Source organism: Pan troglodytes, chromosome 7 (assembly GCF_028858775.2).
Source record: "Pan troglodytes isolate AG18354 chromosome 7, NHGRI_mPanTro3-v2.0_pri, whole genome shotgun sequence".
Lineage (NCBI taxonomy): Eukaryota > Metazoa > Chordata > Mammalia > Primates > Hominidae > Pan > Pan troglodytes.
This window is the reverse complement of record NC_072405.2, coordinates 37,078,800-37,099,600: the sequence shown is the minus strand read 5'-3', so window position 1 is coordinate 37,099,600 and position 20,801 is coordinate 37,078,800. Positions and strand designations below refer to the sequence as shown.

At 43.8% G+C, this 20,801-nt stretch overlaps 1 protein-coding gene across 1 annotated transcript in view; it reads right to left on the bottom strand.

The window, feature by feature from the left end:
• The window catches only part of EXTL3 (exostosin like glycosyltransferase 3), a 38,140-nt gene that overhangs the window by 12,779 nt on the left and 4,560 nt on the right, over window positions 1–20,801 (bottom strand). The window contains exons 2-3 of the mRNA XM_016959283.4: window positions 9,611–9,738; window positions 3,276–3,420 (exon numbers count right to left, since the gene is read on the bottom strand). Coding sequence (XP_016814772.1) covers window positions 3,276–3,420; window positions 9,611–9,738 — 273 coding nt within the window. The remainder of the gene's footprint in view (window positions 1–3,275; window positions 3,421–9,610; window positions 9,739–20,801) is intronic.

The following is a 20,801-nucleotide window of genomic DNA, read 5'->3' as shown; positions in this document are numbered from 1 at the left end:
AGAAACAGACCTGACTTGCTATAACACACAGTATCCAATCAAGATTTTCAAAAATAATAAAACATATTCAATCCTACTGCTTTCACTAAAATTTAAGAATTTAGTGATCACATTATTTTAAAGTTTTGTTTCATCGTTATTTCAACCTCTAAAAAATATCTATCAGTAATATACACATGCATAAAATTTATAAGTAAATATACATATATATTAGGTACAGGTCTAAAAAGTGTTATTGACAGGCACTTATGATTTTTAAAAAAAAGAAAAAAACTTGACAGCTGTTGATCAGAGAGGACCAATCTAACTGCTTTCCTGGACCAAGCAAGTAAGACAAATGAGTGTAAAGAAATGGGTGCAGGCCGGGTGCTGTGGCTCACGCCTGTAATCCCAACACTTTGGGAGGCCAAAGCGGGCGGATCATGAGGTCAGGAGTTCAAGACCAGCCTGACCAACATGGTGAAAACCCATCTCTACTACAAATACAACAATTAGCCAGGTGTGGTGGCATGCTCCTGTAATCCCAGCTACTCGGGAGGCTGAGGCAGGAGAATTGCCTAAACCTAGGAGGTGGAGGTTGCAGGGAGCCGAGATGGTGCCACTGCACTCCAGCCTGGGCCACACAGCAAAACTCAGTCTCACAAAAATAAAAAAAGAAATAGGTGTAAGAAAAACGAGGAGCCACAGGCAGGTGAGCGCATGAAGGCCCCATCATGGGCCTCAACTACGGGAGCAGCCACCATGACGCCCCAGACAGGGCCTCAGAGGACCTGATCTTCATTTGTATTGCAGCTCAGGTCTTTTTGTGAAATCTTGTGATTTTTAGAAGTTGTCAGTGCATAGGACAACACTAGAGGGCCCAAAAATCTCTCTGTAAGCCAACTGAGGTTTGGGCGCTGCTAGTCTGTAATCTTCTTTATAGATTTTCACACAGGAAAAATACTAAATTTCATTAAGTAAATGATTTCTTGAAAGTAGAGGTACCTGACCATTCATGGTTTTAAAGAACAGTCTGAATCTGGGAAGGCAATTCAGAAGATAAGTACATCCTCAAGGTATGAGTAGACGCTGCTAAGATCAGTGGCTCCTTAGCTGAGCAAGTGTGAAAATCTTGGCCAGTTGCTGACACCCTAATCCTCTGACTCTACTTGCAATCCTCAGCCCAAACAAGGCCCACCGATGGAAAGGAAGTCCTGAGGTGAAGTGCAAGAATGGGATGAGTGTATCAACTTCACACATTAAGTTTTTAAAAGAAAAAGAACAGCTGAAAGTTTAATGACTGTTTAGGCTGGTTCAAAATGTCCCTATATGTCAGGCACGGTTCCTCACATCTGTAATCCCAACACTTTGGGAGGCTAAGGCGGGCAGATCGCTTGAGTCCAGGAGTTCGAGACCAGCCTAAGCAACATGGCAAAACTGCATCTCTATAAAAAATACCAAAAAAAATTAGCCAGGTGTGGTAATGCGTGCCTGTAGTCCCAGCTACCCAGGAGACAGAGGCAGGAGGGTCACCTGGGCCCAAGAGGTGGAGGCTAAAATGAGCTGAGACCCCACCATTACACTCCAACCTGGGCGACAGTGAGACCCTGTCTTAAAAAATTAAAAAAGTCTCTATAAAAATGAATTTTATCGTTCTATTTGAGGTGACTGGCAAGATGCCACCATCTGAGATGGGAGATATGTAAGGGAGAAAAGACTTCAAGGAGCTAGGGAGAGACGGTGAGCTTTCCTGGGAAAAGTTTACCTGAAGTGTCTGAGGGACAAACGGGAGATATGCTGGAAACAATGAAATATACAAACGCAGACCTCAGCAAGAAAGGCCAAGGCTGGAATACAGATGAGGAAATTACCAGCCTGCAGATGCTAAGAAAAGCCTCAAAACCTTGTGTGTGAGACAGAACGCCTAGGGAAAATAAGAAGAGCAACAGGCTAGACCCCGGGACACTTCACCATTCATGCAGAGAGAGTGGTGGGAGGGTCTTCCGTGAGGACAGTGAAGGCACTAGAACCATGGAGGGCATGGATGCAGACAAAGAGAAGGAGGCAGGTGCCACCGTCTTTGGTGACTGTCAGGGCACGATGAAAAGGCTGGTTGATGGCAGCAAGACAGACGACAGGAGCTGCAAATGAGACTTTATGTGACAGCTGGGAGGGAAGTGTCATTGGTAAGCAATGAAAATGTTCCCTACACCTGCCCTGTGCCAAAGCACAGATGTGGGGAAATGAGTGCCTCAAAGTCTACAGGAAAAGGCTAATGGGAGCACTGTCCTCAGAGAAGACTCAGGGCACAGAAGAGGTGCTCTGTGTGGTGGGCAGTGGGGGTAATGCCAGGGTAATCTTAGAACAGGGACTCCTCAGGGCCCGGGAACACTTCAGGAGGGAGGTAGAGAGCGGCACTCACGGACACAGAAGGCAAACCACATACAGCACTGTAAACTTTCTAGAAGCCACATCGTTAAAAAGTAAAAAGAGACAGTAAAAATCAATAACTGTATTTAACCCAGTAATCCAAACTAACTGCATTTCAAGATGCAATCAACACAAACAATTACTGAGCTATCTGACACCCTTTGTTACAAGTTTTTGAAAGCTGCTGTGCACTTTACACTTAACAGCATGTCTCCATTCTGACCAGTCATGCACCAGGTGATCAGCAGCCACTTGTGGTCAGGGGCCACTTTACAGGATGGAAGAGGTAGAGAGGGAAGATGGGCCAGGAGAAAAAAACAGAATACAGAACAGTAGAGGAGGAAAGACTGCAGGGTCCTAAGCTTCAGATATTCAGTGAAAATCAGATTAGGAGGCACAGTGAAAGTAATAAGCACTAAAGCATCACAAAGAACTGGCAGAGCCACACAGAGGCTCATCGTGGGGCCCGGGACAGGCATGGTATATCTAAGTCAGAAAAGTGCCCAGGTCACCTTCTGATGGCTGGGCCATATCTAGGGTGGCAGTGTTAAAACTGGAAGGTATTTGAGGTGTCTTTTAGCCCAGTGCCCTCAGTTTTACAAAGGGAGAGCCAACGCCCAGAAAGATAAAGTGGTTTCCAAATGGCCTATGTGCAACTGTACAGGCAGCCCTCTCATCTTGGCTTTTTATCCCAGAGTTGCTCTAAGCATCTTGATCATTGTCTCTAAAAATAGAAAAAACTGACTTCTAGCACAAAAGAAACATGTAAGAAGCGTTAGGAGAGCTAAGCTGAGGGCAGCATTCCGCTACCACACAAAGGTGAAACTCTCACCAAGTCGATGCCATTATTACCAGCTTTTTCTTACCTTGTGAAAGAAGGCAGCACCTGTCAGCACCATGGACAGCTCACAGGAGTAGTTGGAGTTGTAGAGCCAGGACTGATGGGGGATGTCCCATGCGTGGTAACGGCCAGGGAAGCCCACGATGCGGTCCCGAGCTTCTCTCCACACCCTTGAAAAACACAAGTGCATACACAGACCTGAGTACAGAGCTCTAGGGTCATCAGAAGTGTTCACAGTTATTGCCTCCACCTTACAAGCTCTGGCCCTTAGGCTTTTACTTCTCGTATCCTTTCAAAATAAAACAAAATCAACAACAAGCCAAACAGGATAAAAGCAAATAAGGTATCATATTCAGCTTCCTTAATAAGCACCTGCACATTGTCCCTCTAGCAGTCAGCATCCTCCAGCCCTTCCAGAAAGAATAAGCCCTAAATTTGGAAAGGGGATCTCCAGAATGGGGTATGTACAATATCTACTAAGGAGGGCTCCAGAATGGGTTATATACAATAATCTACTAAGCAGCAGAAAGATGATATCAATTTCAATTCTTTTTTTAGCTTATTTAATTTCCAAGAAAGGGCTTGGTGGGATGGCTCATGCCTGTAACCTCAGCATTTGGGAGGCCAACACAGGAGGATTGCTTGAAGCAAGGAGCTGGAGACCAGCCTGGGCAACATAGCAAGATCCTGTCTCTACAAAAAAAAAATTTTGTTTGTAATTAGCTGGGTATGGTGGAGCACACCTGTACTACCAGCTACTTGGGAGGCTGAGGTGGAAGGACTGCCTGATCCTAGGAGTTCAAGGCTGCAGTTAGCTATGATTGCACCACCTCCCTTGGCCTGAGCAACAGAGCAAGATCTGGCTCTAAAAATGAATGAATGAACAAGCATTTTCTAAGAAAGGCTTTGTTTTTAATAAGCATGACATATTAGTTCAGAAGGACATGTAGGTAATTTACATATATTGCACACTTTTCTTTTACAGAGAAGAAACATAATAAAAAGGTTTAGAGAGCACTGGTTTAACCACAGAAGACTATGGAACCGCACCACTCCTAATTCCAAATTTGAGCAGGGCTGAGGGAGAAACATGTATGATGAGAAGTGGCCTACAGAACCATACAACTGAAAGGTTTCATTAAATGGAAGAAATAAATGGAGACTTCAGTATGTTTCAGTAGAAACTTCTATATCATCTCCAAATTTATAGGTAAATTAGAACAAATAAAATTGGTCCCCAGTTTCACAGGATAAATTGGAGAACTGAAAGCGTTTAAGCTCCACAGGACCTGACAGGCCTGCAGAAAGGCTGCCAGAGATTTAAACTGCCTGCAAACTCCCTCATCACTTACATGGAACTTCAGTTCCTAAGACACAGAAGATTTTATTTCAACAGAGTTCCTCTCCTAATAAGTCTAGAAGCATCTAATCTAATCCAAAAGAGGAGAAATCACAACTTCTATCACAATGTAACAGCCTTCTAGGTGGGTTTTTTTAGACAACTGATTTTTTTTTCATTTTGGCAAAACAAACATAAAATATACCATCTTAATCATTTTTAAATGTATGGTTCAGTGGCATTACGGACATTCACAGTGTCGTGCAACCATCCCTGCCATCCATCTCCAGAACTCTTTCATCTTCCCAAACGGAAACTCTGTCCCCATTAAACACTAATCCCCACTCCCACCTTCCCGCAGCCCGGCAGCCCCTATTCTACTCTCCGTCTCTATGAATGACTACCTAGGGGCCTCACATAACGGAACCACAGTATTTATCCCTCTGTGTTGTTTGCACTTCTGTTACAAATAACGCTGCTCTGGCCATTTGTGTATTCCTTTCTGTATGGACACACGCTCTCAAGTCTCTTGGTATACCTTTTCTGTACCTTATGATTGATTCTATCTGCCTCTTTCTTGGCTACCTAAGTTGAAGTGAGTCAAGATCTATCTTTGCCAGAAGAAAGAATTCTTAGACTTACCCTTTCCTTTGAACTTAGGTCTGTTTCATTCCCATTAAGGTGAAATAAGCAAATTGGGGAGATTAATAAGAGAAAGGTTTTAGATCAAAGGATGCCCAAATGCATGAGAAAAGGGTCAGGGTAGGAAAAGGTTAGGATGTATAGACAGCAATGATAATTCACCAGCTCCATTACCAGAGGCTAAATCTCAAACATGAATGACAGTTAAGAGACACATTAAAAGGCTTCCCACTATTCTCTCACCACCTGCAAATCTGCTGGAAAACAGCACGGGCAAGGTAAGAAGTCCCTAAATCAGGGGCTTGGAAGCTATGTTAATGCCAGCTATGTTAATAAGCTTCAAACTCCTTAAAGCTGGGCTCCTTATCAAAATCATTCTTGGATCTAAGGGTTGGCAGTTCTCCTGTTAACACTCCACGACTATGTTCACCACGCCAGTCCTTCGGCACGCTCCAAACTGCATCACGCTGCAGCATAAACACACTCCCTACCACCCACCCCCCACCACTACCACCTGCAGCAGCAAAGATCATGCCTGGAGTTACTGCATGGCTTTTTTCCTTTCATAAAAACAAGTGGAGAGAGTCAGCTACTTATTATCGTGTAAAAAAAAAAATACACCTCGGTTTACCAGGATTTTTTTTTTAATCACAGCTGTCAACAGACTTGGTTCAATAATACACTAAGCAAGAGGTCAAAGGAAATGTGAGAGGCTGGGTGGGGGAGAATAAGAACAGATGTTCTAATTTTTCAGAAATGTGTCAAATCATTCTTTACAGATGGATTTAAGACAGATGAGCAATAAAGCCTCTGCTCCTTTTATCTGAGCATCTGCTCTTACAAGCCTAAGCCAAAGGCAGCTCCAGAGCCAGGTAGGTCAGGTTAAGCCTTCAGTGAACAGAATGGAAGCACAGAGAAAGAACTCTCTCTATCCTGGATCCACACTTAATTTGAAAAAGATCACCAAAGAAATCTACTCCAGTGTTTTTTTTGTTTTGTTTTGTTTTGTTTTGTTTTAGCTCTGTTGCCCAGGCTAGAAGTGGCATGATCTTGGCTCACTGCAACCTCCACCTCCTGGGTTCAAGCAATTCTCCTGTCTCAGCCTCCTGAGTAGCTGGGATTACAGGCGCACGCCAACACGCCCCGCTAATTTTTATATTTTTAGTAAAGGCAGGGTTTCACCATGTTGGCCAGGCTGGTCTCAAACTCCTGACCTCAGGTGATCCACCCGCCTTGGCCTCCCAAAATGCTGGGATTACAGGCGTAAGCCACTACACCCGGCCTCCAGTGGTTTTCAAATGATGTGGGCAAGAACTAATTTGTTCCCAAAATTATTATAGATTAATACTTTGGTAAAATACAACAAAAATGAACTGCCTGGTTTCTTAAATATGACATCCAAAGCACAAGCAACCAAAGAAAACAGATCCATTGAACTTCAAAACACGAACCCTGTGCTTCAAATAATACCATCAAGAAAGCAAGAAAATAACCCATGGAATGGGAGAAAATTGTGCAACTCCAATCACTGATAATGGACTTGCATCTAGAATATATAAAGAACTCTTATAACGTGATAATAAAAAGACAATCCTGGCCTGGTGCAGTGGCTCACGCCTGTAATTCCAGCACTTTGGGAGGCCAAGGCGGGCAGATCACCTGAGGTCAGGAGTTCGAGACCAGCCTGACCAACATGGTGAAACCCTGTCTCTACTAAAAATACAAACATTAGCCAGGCATGGTGGCAGGCGCCTGTAGTCCCAGCTACTTGGGAGGCTGAGGCAGGAGAATGGCGTGAACTCGGGAGGTGGAGCTTGCAGTGAGCCAAGATCACACCACTGCACTCCAGCGTGGGTAACAAAGCAAGACTCTGTGTCAGAAAAAAAAAAAAAAAAGAGGACAATCCAAACAAAAATGGGCAAAGAATGTGAAAAGCCGTTTCTCCAAAGAAGATATACAAAGCCTAACTGATCAATAAGCGCACGAAAAAAAGCTCAACATCATTGAGAGAAATGCAAATCACAACTGTATGGCCGGGTGCTGTGGCTCATGCCTGTAATCCCAGCACTTGGGAGGCTTGCTCAAGGCCAGGAGTTTCAGACCAGCTTGAACAATAAAGTGAGAACCCATCTGTACAAAAAAAAAAAAAAAAAAAAGTAAAGATTAGCCAGGTGTGGTAATGTGAGCCTGTAGTCCCAGCTACTCAGGAGGATCACTTGAGCCCAGGAATTCAAGGTTACCACATGCTAAGATGGCACCACTGCACTCCAGCCTCAGCAACAATGTGAGACCCCATCTGTGTGTGTGTGTATATATACACACATACACACACACACACATTTATATATAAAATTAGTTATCACTTTACAATGACTAGGACAGCTATAAATTTTGAAAATGGAAAATAACAAGCGTTGACGAAGATGTGGAGAAGCTAGAACCTTCATACACTGCTGGTGAGAATGCAATATGGGGCCGCCACCATGAAAAACAGCCTGACCGGCTCAAAATGTTAAAGCAGCTATCATGATCCACCCACATTACTCTTAGGTATCCACTCAAGAGGAATGACATGTTCATACAAAAACTTGCGCATGAAGGTTCACAGCATTATTCATAATAGCCAAGAAATAGAAATGACCCAAATATCCATCAACAGAAAATGAATGAAGAACTGGTACCTGGGCTGGGCACCGTGGCTCACGCCTGTAATCCCAGCACTCTGGGAGGCCGAGGCGGGCAGGTTGCCTGAGCTCAGGAGTTCAAGATCAGCCTGGGCAACATGGTGAAACCCCATCTCTACTAAAATACAAAAAATAAAATTAGCTTGGCATGGTGGTGGTCCATACCTGTAATCCCAGCTACTCGGGAGGCTGACATGAAAGAATCGCTTGAACCTGGGAGGCAGAGGTTGCAATGAGCTGAGATCAAGCCACTGCACTCCAGCCTGGGCAACAGAGTGAGACTCCATCTCAAAATAAAAAAGAACTGGTACCTGCTACAAGATGGATGAACCTTGAAAACATCATGTTCCGTGAAAGAAGAGAGTCACAAAAGGCCATGCATCGTTGTACAGTTCTATTTATAGAAGATGTCCAGAATAGGCAAATCTATAGAGATGCAAAGATTGAGTAGGCTACCTAGGACTGAGGGGTTTGGAGAAAAATTGGGAGTGGCTATTAATAGGTACAGGGTTTCTTTCAGTGGTGATGAAGATTTCTAAAATTAACCATGGTGATGTTTGCACAACTCTGAATATACTAAAACCACTGAATTGTACACTTAAATGAGTGAATTTTATGGGGTATGAATTATATTGAAGAAATGTTGCAAAAAAAGAACTGCAAGAAAAATAATCATATACTTGGATTTCATAGTAAATGTCAAATTGCTTTACAAGTTTCTGAATGCTTACCCTCAATTTTTGTACTTACCTCACCATAAACAGGTAACAAACTGTCCCTAAACCAACATCCCAGTCCCTGAGATACCTGGAGTAGCCTTCAACTACTCCATCCTCTTCCCTGCAGTGACCCTCAAGTGGGATCCTTCAGCAATTCCTAAGACTCAAGAAGGCAGGAGAGTTGAAGGCCGGGTGAAGGTTGGGAGTGTGACAAACCTGCATTTGAACCCAGAGCTCTGCTGCCACTTTCTAGCTTCTACGTGGTTCTGTTCTCTTCTATCTCAATTTACTCCTATATGAAATGGAGACAGCTACAATTTATGTCATCAAATTTTAGAAGGATGAATGAGATAAGACAAAGTCCTAGGCTAGTCCCTGGCACACAGTACGGGTTCAACATATGTTTAGCATCATCATCGTCATCATCATTACCACCACCTCCTTTTCCTCCTCCCCTTCTTTTTCCTTTTAAATCATTGCTTCTGACACCCTCCTTCCCCCAAATCTTTTTGGGTCCAGGATCCTGGCACTGTTCCATTGCTCCAACACACAGCAACATGGCACTTTTGCCTGCCTGGGAGTTACTTCCCATTCCTCTAAAAACAAAACCCTCCTATTTCCTTTAGAGAACTACCCTACCCGTTGCCTCTACTCTCTGCCCATGTGGTTTGGATTTAAGGATGATACACCTGCAGCACCAGGAACAGGCAGGTAACCAGGGTCTAGCCAATCAAAGAATTCCACCTTCCTGGCCACAGAGGAAAGGCCTGTGGGAACACAGAGCGGAGCCTACAGATGAAGAGAGACGGACTCCTCCAACGCCATCTACGAGCCTGCATCCAGCCACGTCCTACATCAGCCCTGACTACCTGCAAGGGGTTCTCAGTTACCATCAGCCAAAAAATTCATTTTGCTGCCTAATCCAGGTTTTCTGTCACTTGCAACCTAAAGTTTTGATTGGAAATTAGTCTCTCACCGGAACCCAAACATGATTTCGTCATGGCGGAGGTGAGCATCGTCATCGATGGACAGGATGGCCTCTGTCTCAATTTCATTCCAGGGTAAGAATCGGTTGTTCAAACTGTTCTTCTCAGTACGGACCACCTGTGATGAGGAAGGAAAAACATTAAAAATTAAGGCTGTGTTATGAAAGGCCAAACAAAATCTGTATTTAGGTCCAAGGAGACCATGGCTGGATTTACTGAATAATTTTGCCTGATCTCTGCGCTTGTAAAATCTAGCATATGCCTTTCAGGAATAAAAGCTGCCTTATACTTCAATAAATGTATATAGATTTACCTTTTAAGCTTCATTCATTAGTTAGCTAATTTTCTTGTGAATCAAGCAAAAGCTGAGGATTATTTTATACACGCAATAAACACGATGTAGGGAAATTAAAAACAACTCTCCCAAGAGAACACAAGGTGGCAGAGTGGATCTGAGATTCCAATGGCTATGGAATTCCCAGCATGCTTGTTAATTTTAAAACCCAACTCAGAAACCTCATGAGTCTGTCACTTCTGACTCCCAATTCTAACGCCTTTTTGGGATATAAACCCCAAAAAAGAGCACAGCCCATCTGGTCGAGATTAATTACTTCACCTTTGAAATTCCTACCTACAATGCTGACTACTCGTATATAAACTTTTTCTTTCTTTTCAAGGTATCATGTACTCAAGTACAACAGCTTCTGCGTCTTCAGCAAATCCCAATTCAAAACACATCTAAGTGATTCAACTTACATGCAAAGCAGTATTTCCTTCATAAAACAGAAACTGGTGCTTCAAATAGTACAACTACATAATGAAACAATTTTTATTTAACCATATCTCAGTTAAGTATAGTTTACCTACAGTGTGGGTGGGTAGCTGTGTTATTCACCTTGCCACCTAATACTCATATAAATGATGACCACAGCCAGTACTTGGATGGCTCATTTTATTCTTAGAGTGTCTTTGTCTAATTAGTCCAACCAAAGGGGAACCATTATTTTGTTCTCAAACCCCAAAAACAAAGAGCATCTCATGAAGAATAATCTTTTTAGAATGCCACGAAAAATCACCTTACTTCCAACAGACTATTTTACTTGTACTGAGGACAACCTCTACCTGGCATGATGAATTAACTGCATCCGAGGACTTAAATTTATGAATGGTTTCCAAGGAGCTCTGTGACCTACTAGCATGTCTCTTCAACTTCAAATACCTTCTCTTCCATCCTCCCCCTGGAGGTCCAGTTCAGACGCCTCTTGCCACACCCTCCTTGCCAAGAGAATCATTTATTCTATATTCTTAATGCAGAGCCCTCATACTTCAATTAATTCATTCTAGCACACTTAAAATCCAATTAATTCAGAGCTAGAAGGGCTTTGGAGACTATAGCGTCTGTCACTTTACACATGCAGAAACTGAGGCCCAGAGTGATGTCATACAACTGGCAAGTTGCAAGAGCCAAAACTCTAATTCATACCTTTAAAAAAAAAAAAAAAGTGAGTTCTCGAAGTCTCATCACTATGTTCCCCCCAGGCGTCTCGAACTCCTGAGCTCAAGAGATCCTCCTATCTCGGCTCCGAAAGTGCAAGGATTACAGGCATGAGCCACCACACCCGGTCCTAACTCATACTTTGATTCCGAACTTAGTCCTTTTCCTGCTAAACTTTTGTTAACTTTATAAACTTCTTCAAACCAAAGCCACCATAGAAAACGCTTTTTTTTTTTTTTTTTTTTTTTTGAGATGGAGTCTCACTCTGTCACCCAGGCTGGAGTGCAGTGGCGCAATCTTGGCTCACTGCAGCCTCTGCCCTCTGAGTTCAAGTGATTCTCCTGCCTCAGCCTCCCAAGTAGCTGGGATTACAGGCGCCTACCACCACGCCTGGCTATTTTTTTGTATTTTTAGTAGAGACGGGGTTTCACCATCTTGGCCAGGCTGGTCTTGAAATCCTGACCTCATGATCCGCCCACCTTGGCCTCCCAAAGTGCTGGGACTGCAGGCACGAGCCACTGCGCCCATTTTTTTTTTTTTTTTTTTTTTTTTTGAGATAGAGTCTCACTGTGGCCCAGACTGGAATGCGGTGGTGTGATCTCGGCTCACTACAACTTCCACCTGCCAGGCTCAAGTGATCCTCCTGCCTCAGCCTCCCAAGTAGCTGGAACTACAAGCAGATACCACCATGCCCAGCTAATTTTTGTATCTTTGTAGAGACAGGGTTTCACCATATTGCCTAGGCTGGTCTCGAACTCCTGATCTCATGGCATCTGCCTGCCTCGGCCTCTCAAAGTGCTGGGATTACAGGCATGAGTCACCACACCTGGCCTGAAAATGCATTATTAATCTGTGTACCATCAAGAAAAAACAATGTTGCCAATTAAGAAGGCATGTGAAATTGATGATCCCTTGTTTACTTGATTACAGAACTTAAATTTTTTTTTCTTTTAAGAGATAGAGTCTTGAGTTGTCACCTAGGCTGGAGTGCAATGGTGCTATCATAGCTCACTGCAGCCTAGAGCTCGTTAGCTCAAGTGATTGATCCTCTTGCCTCAGCTCCCCAAGTAGCTGGGACCTACAGGCATGCACCACCACACTTGGGTAATTTCAAAAAAAACTTGTAGAGACACGGTCTGGCTATGTAGCCTTGACTGGCCTCAAACTCCTGGTCTCAAGCATTCCTCCTCCCTCAGCCTTCCAAAAAAAGTGACAGGATTACAGGCAAGAGCCAACACTCTTGGCCAGAGCTTTCTTTAAGACTTCACCTCAGCCCCAGAGGAGTTCCTGCCCAACTCAAGACAAAGAAGGATCTGTAACAGATTCGCCACCACAGTTAACAGATGTCCAAGCCAAGCAACAGACCGAGAAATCCACCTTGCCCTGCAGCATGTCTGACCAGCATAAAAATTCCCAAGTGTACAGCCCAGGGTATCCTAAGCTCAGAGTCCACAATGACAAAACGAAGGACCGAGTGAGGCCTAGGTCAGACGAGAGAGCAGCAAGGAGAGGAGATGCCAAGTGCTCACCTTAGCAGCTGTCGGTTCCACTCGCCAAAGGGCGGGAGGGTGGCAAGAAGGGGCCGGACTTGAATGGCAAGCTCAGCAATGGTAAGAGGCCATCCATTGTAAGACACATCTCAATTTCAGAGATGACAAAATGTAAAATAAGGTCCGCCTTGGAAATGACAGCATATGGTAGCTGTTCACAAACTCCCTCAACAAACTCCCCTCGAACATTCACTTTACCTAACACACCTAGCATTCACTCAGTACAGAACTGATTCTGCCAATTCAGCCAAACAAAGCTCCCCCTCACACAGCTTAAAATGAAGAAAAACCACTTCAGTTCTTGAATATCGGCTTGTAGATTATCAGTTTTGTGGGTTAGCCTTCAGGTGGATTATCTATGGCACAATTAGTAAACCAGGAATATAGCAAGGAGCTTCAGAGTTCAAAGTGTGAGGCGAAGACCAGCAGCACACACCACCGGGGCCTGCAGGAGTGCAGGCACACCCCAAGCCCACTGAGTCAGAATCTGCATTTTAACATGCCCCTGGGGGATTCCTGTGCACATTAAATGGGGAGAAGCACTGGTACAGAGGGAGAAAGCATGGCTTTGGGGCCAATCAGAAAAGCTTGGGTTCAAATTCCAACTCCTCCTCTTACTAGACGTGTGAATGTCAGCACCCTCTCTGCTAAATCAACATAGCACCACACTGTTTGCAAAATCTGAAGTTACTTATCAGCCAAACTTGACAATCCTATAAACAACCTAACTCTGCACCTGAAAACGAAAAACAAGAAAAACTACAATGATTTGATATCTAGATCATATCCAAAATTATCTAATTTGCAAACAACCAAATCAAGAGAACCTACTTGTGCTTTAGAAGACTTAGGTGGGGTCATGGAGCTGGAGGTCAAATATCAAAGTGTTTTGGCCTAGATTTCACACTAGTTTTTTTAAGTAAGTTTATTAAAGTCCATTACTTAGATATCAAGAAGCAACAAGGGAACAACTACTAAGGACTCCAGGAACACAGGGCGCCTGCCATCTCTGCTCACCCTCTGAGCACAACTGCTCTGGGCTGGATGACAACAGCTGTTCAGGTATAGCAAACTGCATTTTAACAATCAGAACAGCAATCAGAATAAAAGGGCCAGGCATGGTGGCTCACACCTGTAATCCCAGCACTTTGGGAGGCCAAGGCAGGTGGATCACCTGAGGTCAGGAGTTCAAGACCAGCCTGGCTAATATGGCAAAACCCCATCTCTACTAAAAATAATTTTTTAAAAATCTAGCCAGGCATGGGGGAGGGCACCTGTAATCCTGGTTACTCAGGAGGCTGAGGCAGGAGAATCACTTGAACCCAGGAAGTGGAGGTTACAGTGAGCCAAGATTGCACCACTGCACTCCACGCTGGGCAACAGTGATTCCGTCTCAAAAAAAAAAAAAAAAAAAAAAGCTGTTAAAGATTCACAGAAACACAACACCAAGCACTACAGTTTTGTCAGTTAGCTGACAAAAATAACTGCAATCAGTAAGTCAGCTTTAAGAATTCAGAGCAGTGGTTCTCAACCAGGAACAATTTTGCCTCAGGCTACATGTGGCAATGTCTGAAGGGATTTTTGGTTGTCACAACTGGAGAAAAGGGTGCGCTACTTGCGTCTAGTATCTAGTGGGCAGAAGCCAGGGATGCTGCCAGATCCTATAGTGCACAAGACAGCCCCCACAACAGAGAATTATCTGACCCAAAATGTCACTGTGCCACTGCTGAAACACCCTGATTTAGAGTCAACCTGCAGGAAGACAGTAAACCAAAACAGCACTTGGAAAACTAACTATAGTTCATTACCTAAGATGTTCCCCTTTTCCCTATAGCCACAAAAAGATTTCTGCCCTCACAAACCTTGCAAACGCCAACTAAAACTAAATGGGTGGAAGAGTAAAAGTTTTCTTCTAACAGTTTTGCTTCAAAGCTGCAGTGCTTAATGGCTAAACAAAAGCTCAGCAAACCAACTATTATCCATTCTGGCACCAAAATCAGAAGAACAGAAAGGCTCAAACATTTCTAAATGCAGGCCGGGCGCAGTGGCTCACGCCTGTAATCCCAGCACTTTAGGAGCCCGAGGCGGGCGGATCACAAGGTCAAGAGATCCAGACCATCCTGGCCAACATAGTGAAACCCAGTTTTTACTAAAAATACAAAAATTAGCCGGGCGTGGTGGTGTGCGCCTGTAATCCCAGCTACTCAGGAGGCTTAGGCAGGAGAATTGCTTGAGCCCGGGAGGCAGAGGCTGCAGTGAGCCGAGATTGTGCCACTGCACCGCAGCCTGGGTGAGAGAGCGAGACTCCATCTCGGAAAAAAAAAAAAAAAAACACTTCTAAATGCAGACTCACAGATCAGCACGGCCTCTAAGAATCTGAGAAAAGACAGATCGAACATAAAAGAAACAAGTCAACCAGAGGGACTGTGTCATGTTTAGGAAAGGTTCTCATTTTTGTTGATGTTGTTTTGTTTCAAATTAAACCAACACTCTTCCCTCAACCCCACAATACTGGCTATTTCTTCATGTTACTATAGCATATTGCTATTAGATGCCTTATGATTACATCTTAGTAATTTGCAAACAGGAAGACTCACTTTCAAGTGATTGCTTTAATTACTGGTATGACATTAACCAAAATGAATAGACCACAGTGCCTGGCAATATAGCAGATGTTCAACAAATGTTTTATAAATGAATGAATGGGCAGAAAATAGAACATAATTTAGCCCTGCCATTCTATTTACAGAATATGAAATAAAGACTTGAGAAGTTTCTAGATCAAAATTATAGGTAAACATTCAATATCTTTAATAATCTTAAAGAATGATAGAGAGGAATTAGGAAACCTCTTAGTATTTAGTGTAGTTTTCTATAGCAAAAAACCCATCCACCTCCATCAAGCCAGGAGCAATGCCCACTCTTTGCTTGGCCTGTCTCACACACAGGGCTCCCTGACGGTGCCTCGCTAGCTCTTCTGCACAATATCATTCACGGGACCCTTGACCTTCTCCCATCACAAAGGAAAAGGGACAGCAATCATGGCCTGGAACCTGCCACCTATGAAATTCGGCCATTTAAATACACTTGAAATGCCCCTTTTCAGATTACATCCAGCCCAGCCAAGCCCGACAATCTCCATCCTCCAACAAAACATATATACGTACATAATACATCCCTATAGCAAATCCATATCTGAGAATGAAACTTAACATCAAGCCATCACACAGGCAAGAAAGGAAACAGCAACTGACCTTAGTTCTCCATCATCCCCTTCCTCCAACTTAAAAGAGGAACCATCAGAGAACTCAGGAACCAGGAAAATGAGATCCAGGAAGAGGCACACAGTCATGCCCACCTAACTCAGGAGGACCTAGGTAACAGAGCTTGGAGTGAGTGGGGAGGGAGGTGAGCGATGGGAGGGAGGTGAGCGACAGAGAGAAGATGATAGAAAGAGGACTACATCATCATCATCATTATTATTATTGAGATGGAGTCTTGCCCTGTCACCCAGACTAGAGTGCAGTGGCACGATCTCAGCTCACTGCAACCTCTGCCTCCTGGGTTCATACGATTCTCCTGCCTCAGCCTCCTGAGTAGCTGGGATTACAGGTGTCCGCCACTGCACCCGGCTAATTTTTGTATTTTTTTTTCTTCTTCTTCTTTTTTTTTTTTTTTAAAGCAGAGACAGGGTTTCACCTTCTTGGCCAGGCTGGTCTCAAACTCCTGACCTCGCGATCCACCCATCTCAGCCTCCCAAAGTGCTGGGATTACAGGCGTGAGCCACCACACCCAGCCGAGGACTACATTATTTAAGGGATTCATTCAATAAACGTCAAGTGATGGGGCAGAAAGCAAGAAAATGCAAAGGAAGAAAAGAGAATAAGAAGGTAACAGTGCATTGGTTTTCCATTTATAACTTTACACAGGGATGTCATACAGTACAAACAAAATTGTACATGTTTTAGATGAGACAAGTCTGTTTTAACTTATAAGAGAAAAAGTTGCCAATGATCCCAGTGTAAGTGCAGGTAAGAAAGCCTAGGTTAGCAGGTCAACAAATGAGAGAATGCAGATAAAGACCATCCACGGTGCCTAGCACACAGAAAATGCCCAAAAACTGTTAACAATTATTATAACATGATATTAGCAGTCTCTATTTTAATTTTCATACATTTTACATGTATATTTCATATTCTGTATGTATTTTAATTTTTATACATTTTCTATATTTTATACATATCTTTATTTAAAAAAACAAGTTTGTGCTTCTCCAAGAAATTTACACGTGGAAAAAAAAAAAGAAAAAAAATACATATCTATTGTCAGAAGTCCTAAGACCTGGTGCTGGTGGTGGCTCACACCTGTAATCCCAGTACTTTGGGAGGCAGAAATGGGCAGATCACCTGAGGTCAGGAGTTTGAGACCAGCCTGGCCACCATGGCAAAATCCTGACTCTACTAACAATACAAAAATTAGCCAGGCGTGGTGGTATGCGCCCGTAGTCCCAGCTACAAAAGAGGCTGAGGTACAAGAATCACTTAAACCTGGGAGGTGGAGACTGCACTGAGCCAAGATCACACCACTGTGCTCCAGCCTGGGCAACAGCGTGAGACTCTGTCTCAAAAAAAAAAAAAAAAAAAGTCCTGAGCCCTCATTCTAATACAGGTATCAGTTAGTCAAGTGACCTGAAGCAACAGAATTCTTACAGTCTCAGATTCCTTACTTTGAATTGGTAAAAAGAGTACACATACACTAAGAGGGGAAGACATTACCTCAAGAATCAATTTGCTGCAATTAGTAAATTATGCAACATGACTTTCCAGCAATTGCTTTCAACTTCTGTATTTCTTGGTATTCATTTTTGGTTCGGGGTAGCCTTGTTTTATATAATTTTCCTTGCAGCCATACAGCCCATTCGCAAACAGAAACCCACAGCTATAGCCACCAAGTTATTAAGTAAAATGTTGTCAAAGAGAAAGACGAACCACCCAGATGTGCCAGCTCCTAGTGAAGTGCACCAGACCTTGCATAGTCTTGGACCTGGAGAAGCTGGACAAGGTTTTTCCTGCTGGCTTCACTTAGCTATCACAATTTTAGGAAATTATCATCTCATTCGTTCAAGGGATATTTTTAAAAGTAGAGTGGGCAGAAATAAAAAAATACAGCTTACCAACACTTTAAGGAGTAAGCCCTGAGAATGATCTCCACTCTCTTGCCTGAGGTCTAGCCAGAAGCCAAGCCTCTTAGCCTGAGAGGCGGAGTCCCCAGCCAGAAAGTTCCTGACGCCAAGAGCGCACTACGGATGCAGCTTCTCTTCCAGTCTTCCCTTTTCCCTAATAGACTACTGGGGAGAGGATGAAAATAACTCCCCTGGAATGATATTTATATTACCCAAAAAAAGAACTCTCCCTGTTCAATTTGAATAGCAAGGGCTGGGACAGAGGGAAAAGGGCACTGAAAAATAATAATCTTGTATCTCTCTCTCTTTTTTTTTTTTTTTTAGAGACAGGGTCTCCCTCTATCACCCAGGCTGGAGCGCGGTGGCACAATCACAGCTCACTGCAGCCTTGACTTACCAGGCTCAAGCAATCCCCCCACCTCGGCTTCCCAAGAGCCTGGATTACAGACATGCATGATGCCTGGCTAATTTTTTCTATTTTTTGGTAGAGATGGGGTCTCCCTATGTTGCCCAGGCTGGTCTCAAACCCCTAGGCTCAAGCAGTCCACCCACCTCAGTCTCCCAAAGTGCTGGGATTACAGGCGTGAGCCACTGCGCCCGGCACTATCATTTTCATTTGGAAAAAAAATGGTGCATTCTGACCTCATCACTTCCACAGAGACCTTGCAGTCTGCAAGGATGTGTGCTATGCTGATCTCTGAACTGGTTCTCTCTACCACCACTCCTCGCCTAGGCTACTGCAAGTCTTTTTGCTTCTGCTCTTTTCCCCATAGTTCCATAAAAATCATGTGCCTCCTCTGCTCAACACCCTCCAAGGGCATCCTAAGGCAGACAGGATAAAACCCAGACTTCCTAACCACGACCTGCACTGTCCTGCACCTGCTGGTCCCACTGCCTTCTCCAACCTCCTTCAAACGCGCCACCCGGATGCACTGGGCATCGCTTCTGGTGCTTGCCATTCCCCATACATCCCTCCAGAATTTACATGGCCTCCTCTCTCGCTTCATTCAGGCTTCTGCTCAAATGTCACCCCTTCTAAAAGCCCCCTTCCAAGGCACCCTGCGTCAATTAGCCATATCCTTTATGAAGAAGAGAATGAAAACCTAAGACTCAGGGATGGGCTGCCAAGAGACTGTCTCAGCAGTCAGTGAGTATACAGTGTGAAGGGAAGCGATGCCTTGAGTGAGCTAGACTACACTGTTAGTAAATGAAAGATGTCCCTTTCCTAACAGCCCACATGTTACAACTCCAAAAGGACAGACTCTAAAACAGCCACCCTACTTACTATTTTCCAGAGTATAAAGCAGAGTAAGGAAGATGTGTAAACTGGTCAGAATAAAGTAGTAACTCAAACCAAAATTTTTAATGGGACTATCTATCAAGAAGGGATTACTTGGCATTTCTGCCTCCAGAAGAGTTCAGTAAGCTCCTGCCAGACCCAGTCCTCCCTCAGATGACAACTATAACCTCTGCACAAAAATACCAAAAAAAGAATTTCCAGAAGGCACTAGAGAGTGAACAAAAGACAACCAATTATGGAGGGGTGCTAAAATTCAGAGGGAGGGAATTACTGACACAGGGAGAATTACTGTTGCTTTCACACTGAGAGTAGGCCAGAGTTGGTACCAAGAAAGACAGCTAAAACTCTCATACAAAACCCATGGTCTTTCTGGCCTGTAAAGGAAATGTGTAAGGTAACCACAGCCTGTAGAAAGAATGGAGAAAATTCCAGACAGGAGAAAGCCAGAGAGAGGGAGCTCCAAGTTCTGCGTAGAAACTGCCCTGTCTCTGGCCCACCCCTAAGCCATGCATGCTTGGTGCAGGCTGTAAGCAGACCAGCTACATATAAAAGAACTCAACATGAGAGTGGCCATTCACGAGACAGGGCTTTCAGTCTGAGTCAATACAGCTAACCACCTACTAAAACAAAAATATCAACACTTTCCAGAATAAAAATCAAAGAAAACCATGCTAAGGCATACCACAGTCAAACTGCTGAAAACCAAATACAAAGAAAAAATTTCAAAAGTAGCCAGAGAAAACCACACCTTACATATAAGGAAACAAAAATTTGAAAACCACTGATAAATCCTCAGAAACAACGGAGGCCTGGAAACAGTGGAACATCTTTCAGGTGCCATGAAAGTGGTGGTCCCCAACATAGTGGAGAGTTTTTCAAAAGGCTAGACCTCAAATCCCTTGGCATAATAATACTCTCTAGTTGGCTTTCATTAGATATCTTTGTTGTTATGCTCCAGGAGCTAAGGGACCTGATCCATGTGTTTACAAAATATACAAGAGCAAGGGAGAGAGCAGACACCCACCATCGCCCCTCTGTTTGGTAGTCCTACCCCATTCAACAGGAGACCCACTTCAACTGGTGGCACTTCTCCCATCTCTCTGCAAGTCCTGTCTCCTTGCCCCGCCACCATCCCATTTGTGCTGAAGTTCTCTTTACACAGAGCATTTCAATCAGGAGTGTTCAAGGGTGGTGGCAATAAAGATCACCTTCACTCTAAGCTAGATCTTTTTATGCAAATAATTATTTAGAAGAATGAGGAATTTTAACATATAAGTCCTATGGGGCACCCCTAAGACAATCCTTCTCCACTTAAAATAGCTGGGGCTCAATACACTTCACAGCCCACAAACATCCAGCACTTATGCCTGTTGCTTAGTGGGAACCTAAACATAAGAGGAGCCCGTATTGCCCAGCACTTTCTGAAATGGCACGGAGGTTCCTGGGTAGATTCACTGACGCCTGGGAACAACCCTGGTGCTAAATTTATAAAAATTAACCTTAGCATATTGAATTGGCTACGTCTACATCTAGACGGAAAACCCACTCTGAGGTGTATCACAGTAGTGCCATTTTTCTATAGCAGAGAGAGCTACCAGTCTCTTTCTAGCTCTGATAGCTGGGTACATCCGAGATGTCAGCAACCTCAACTGCT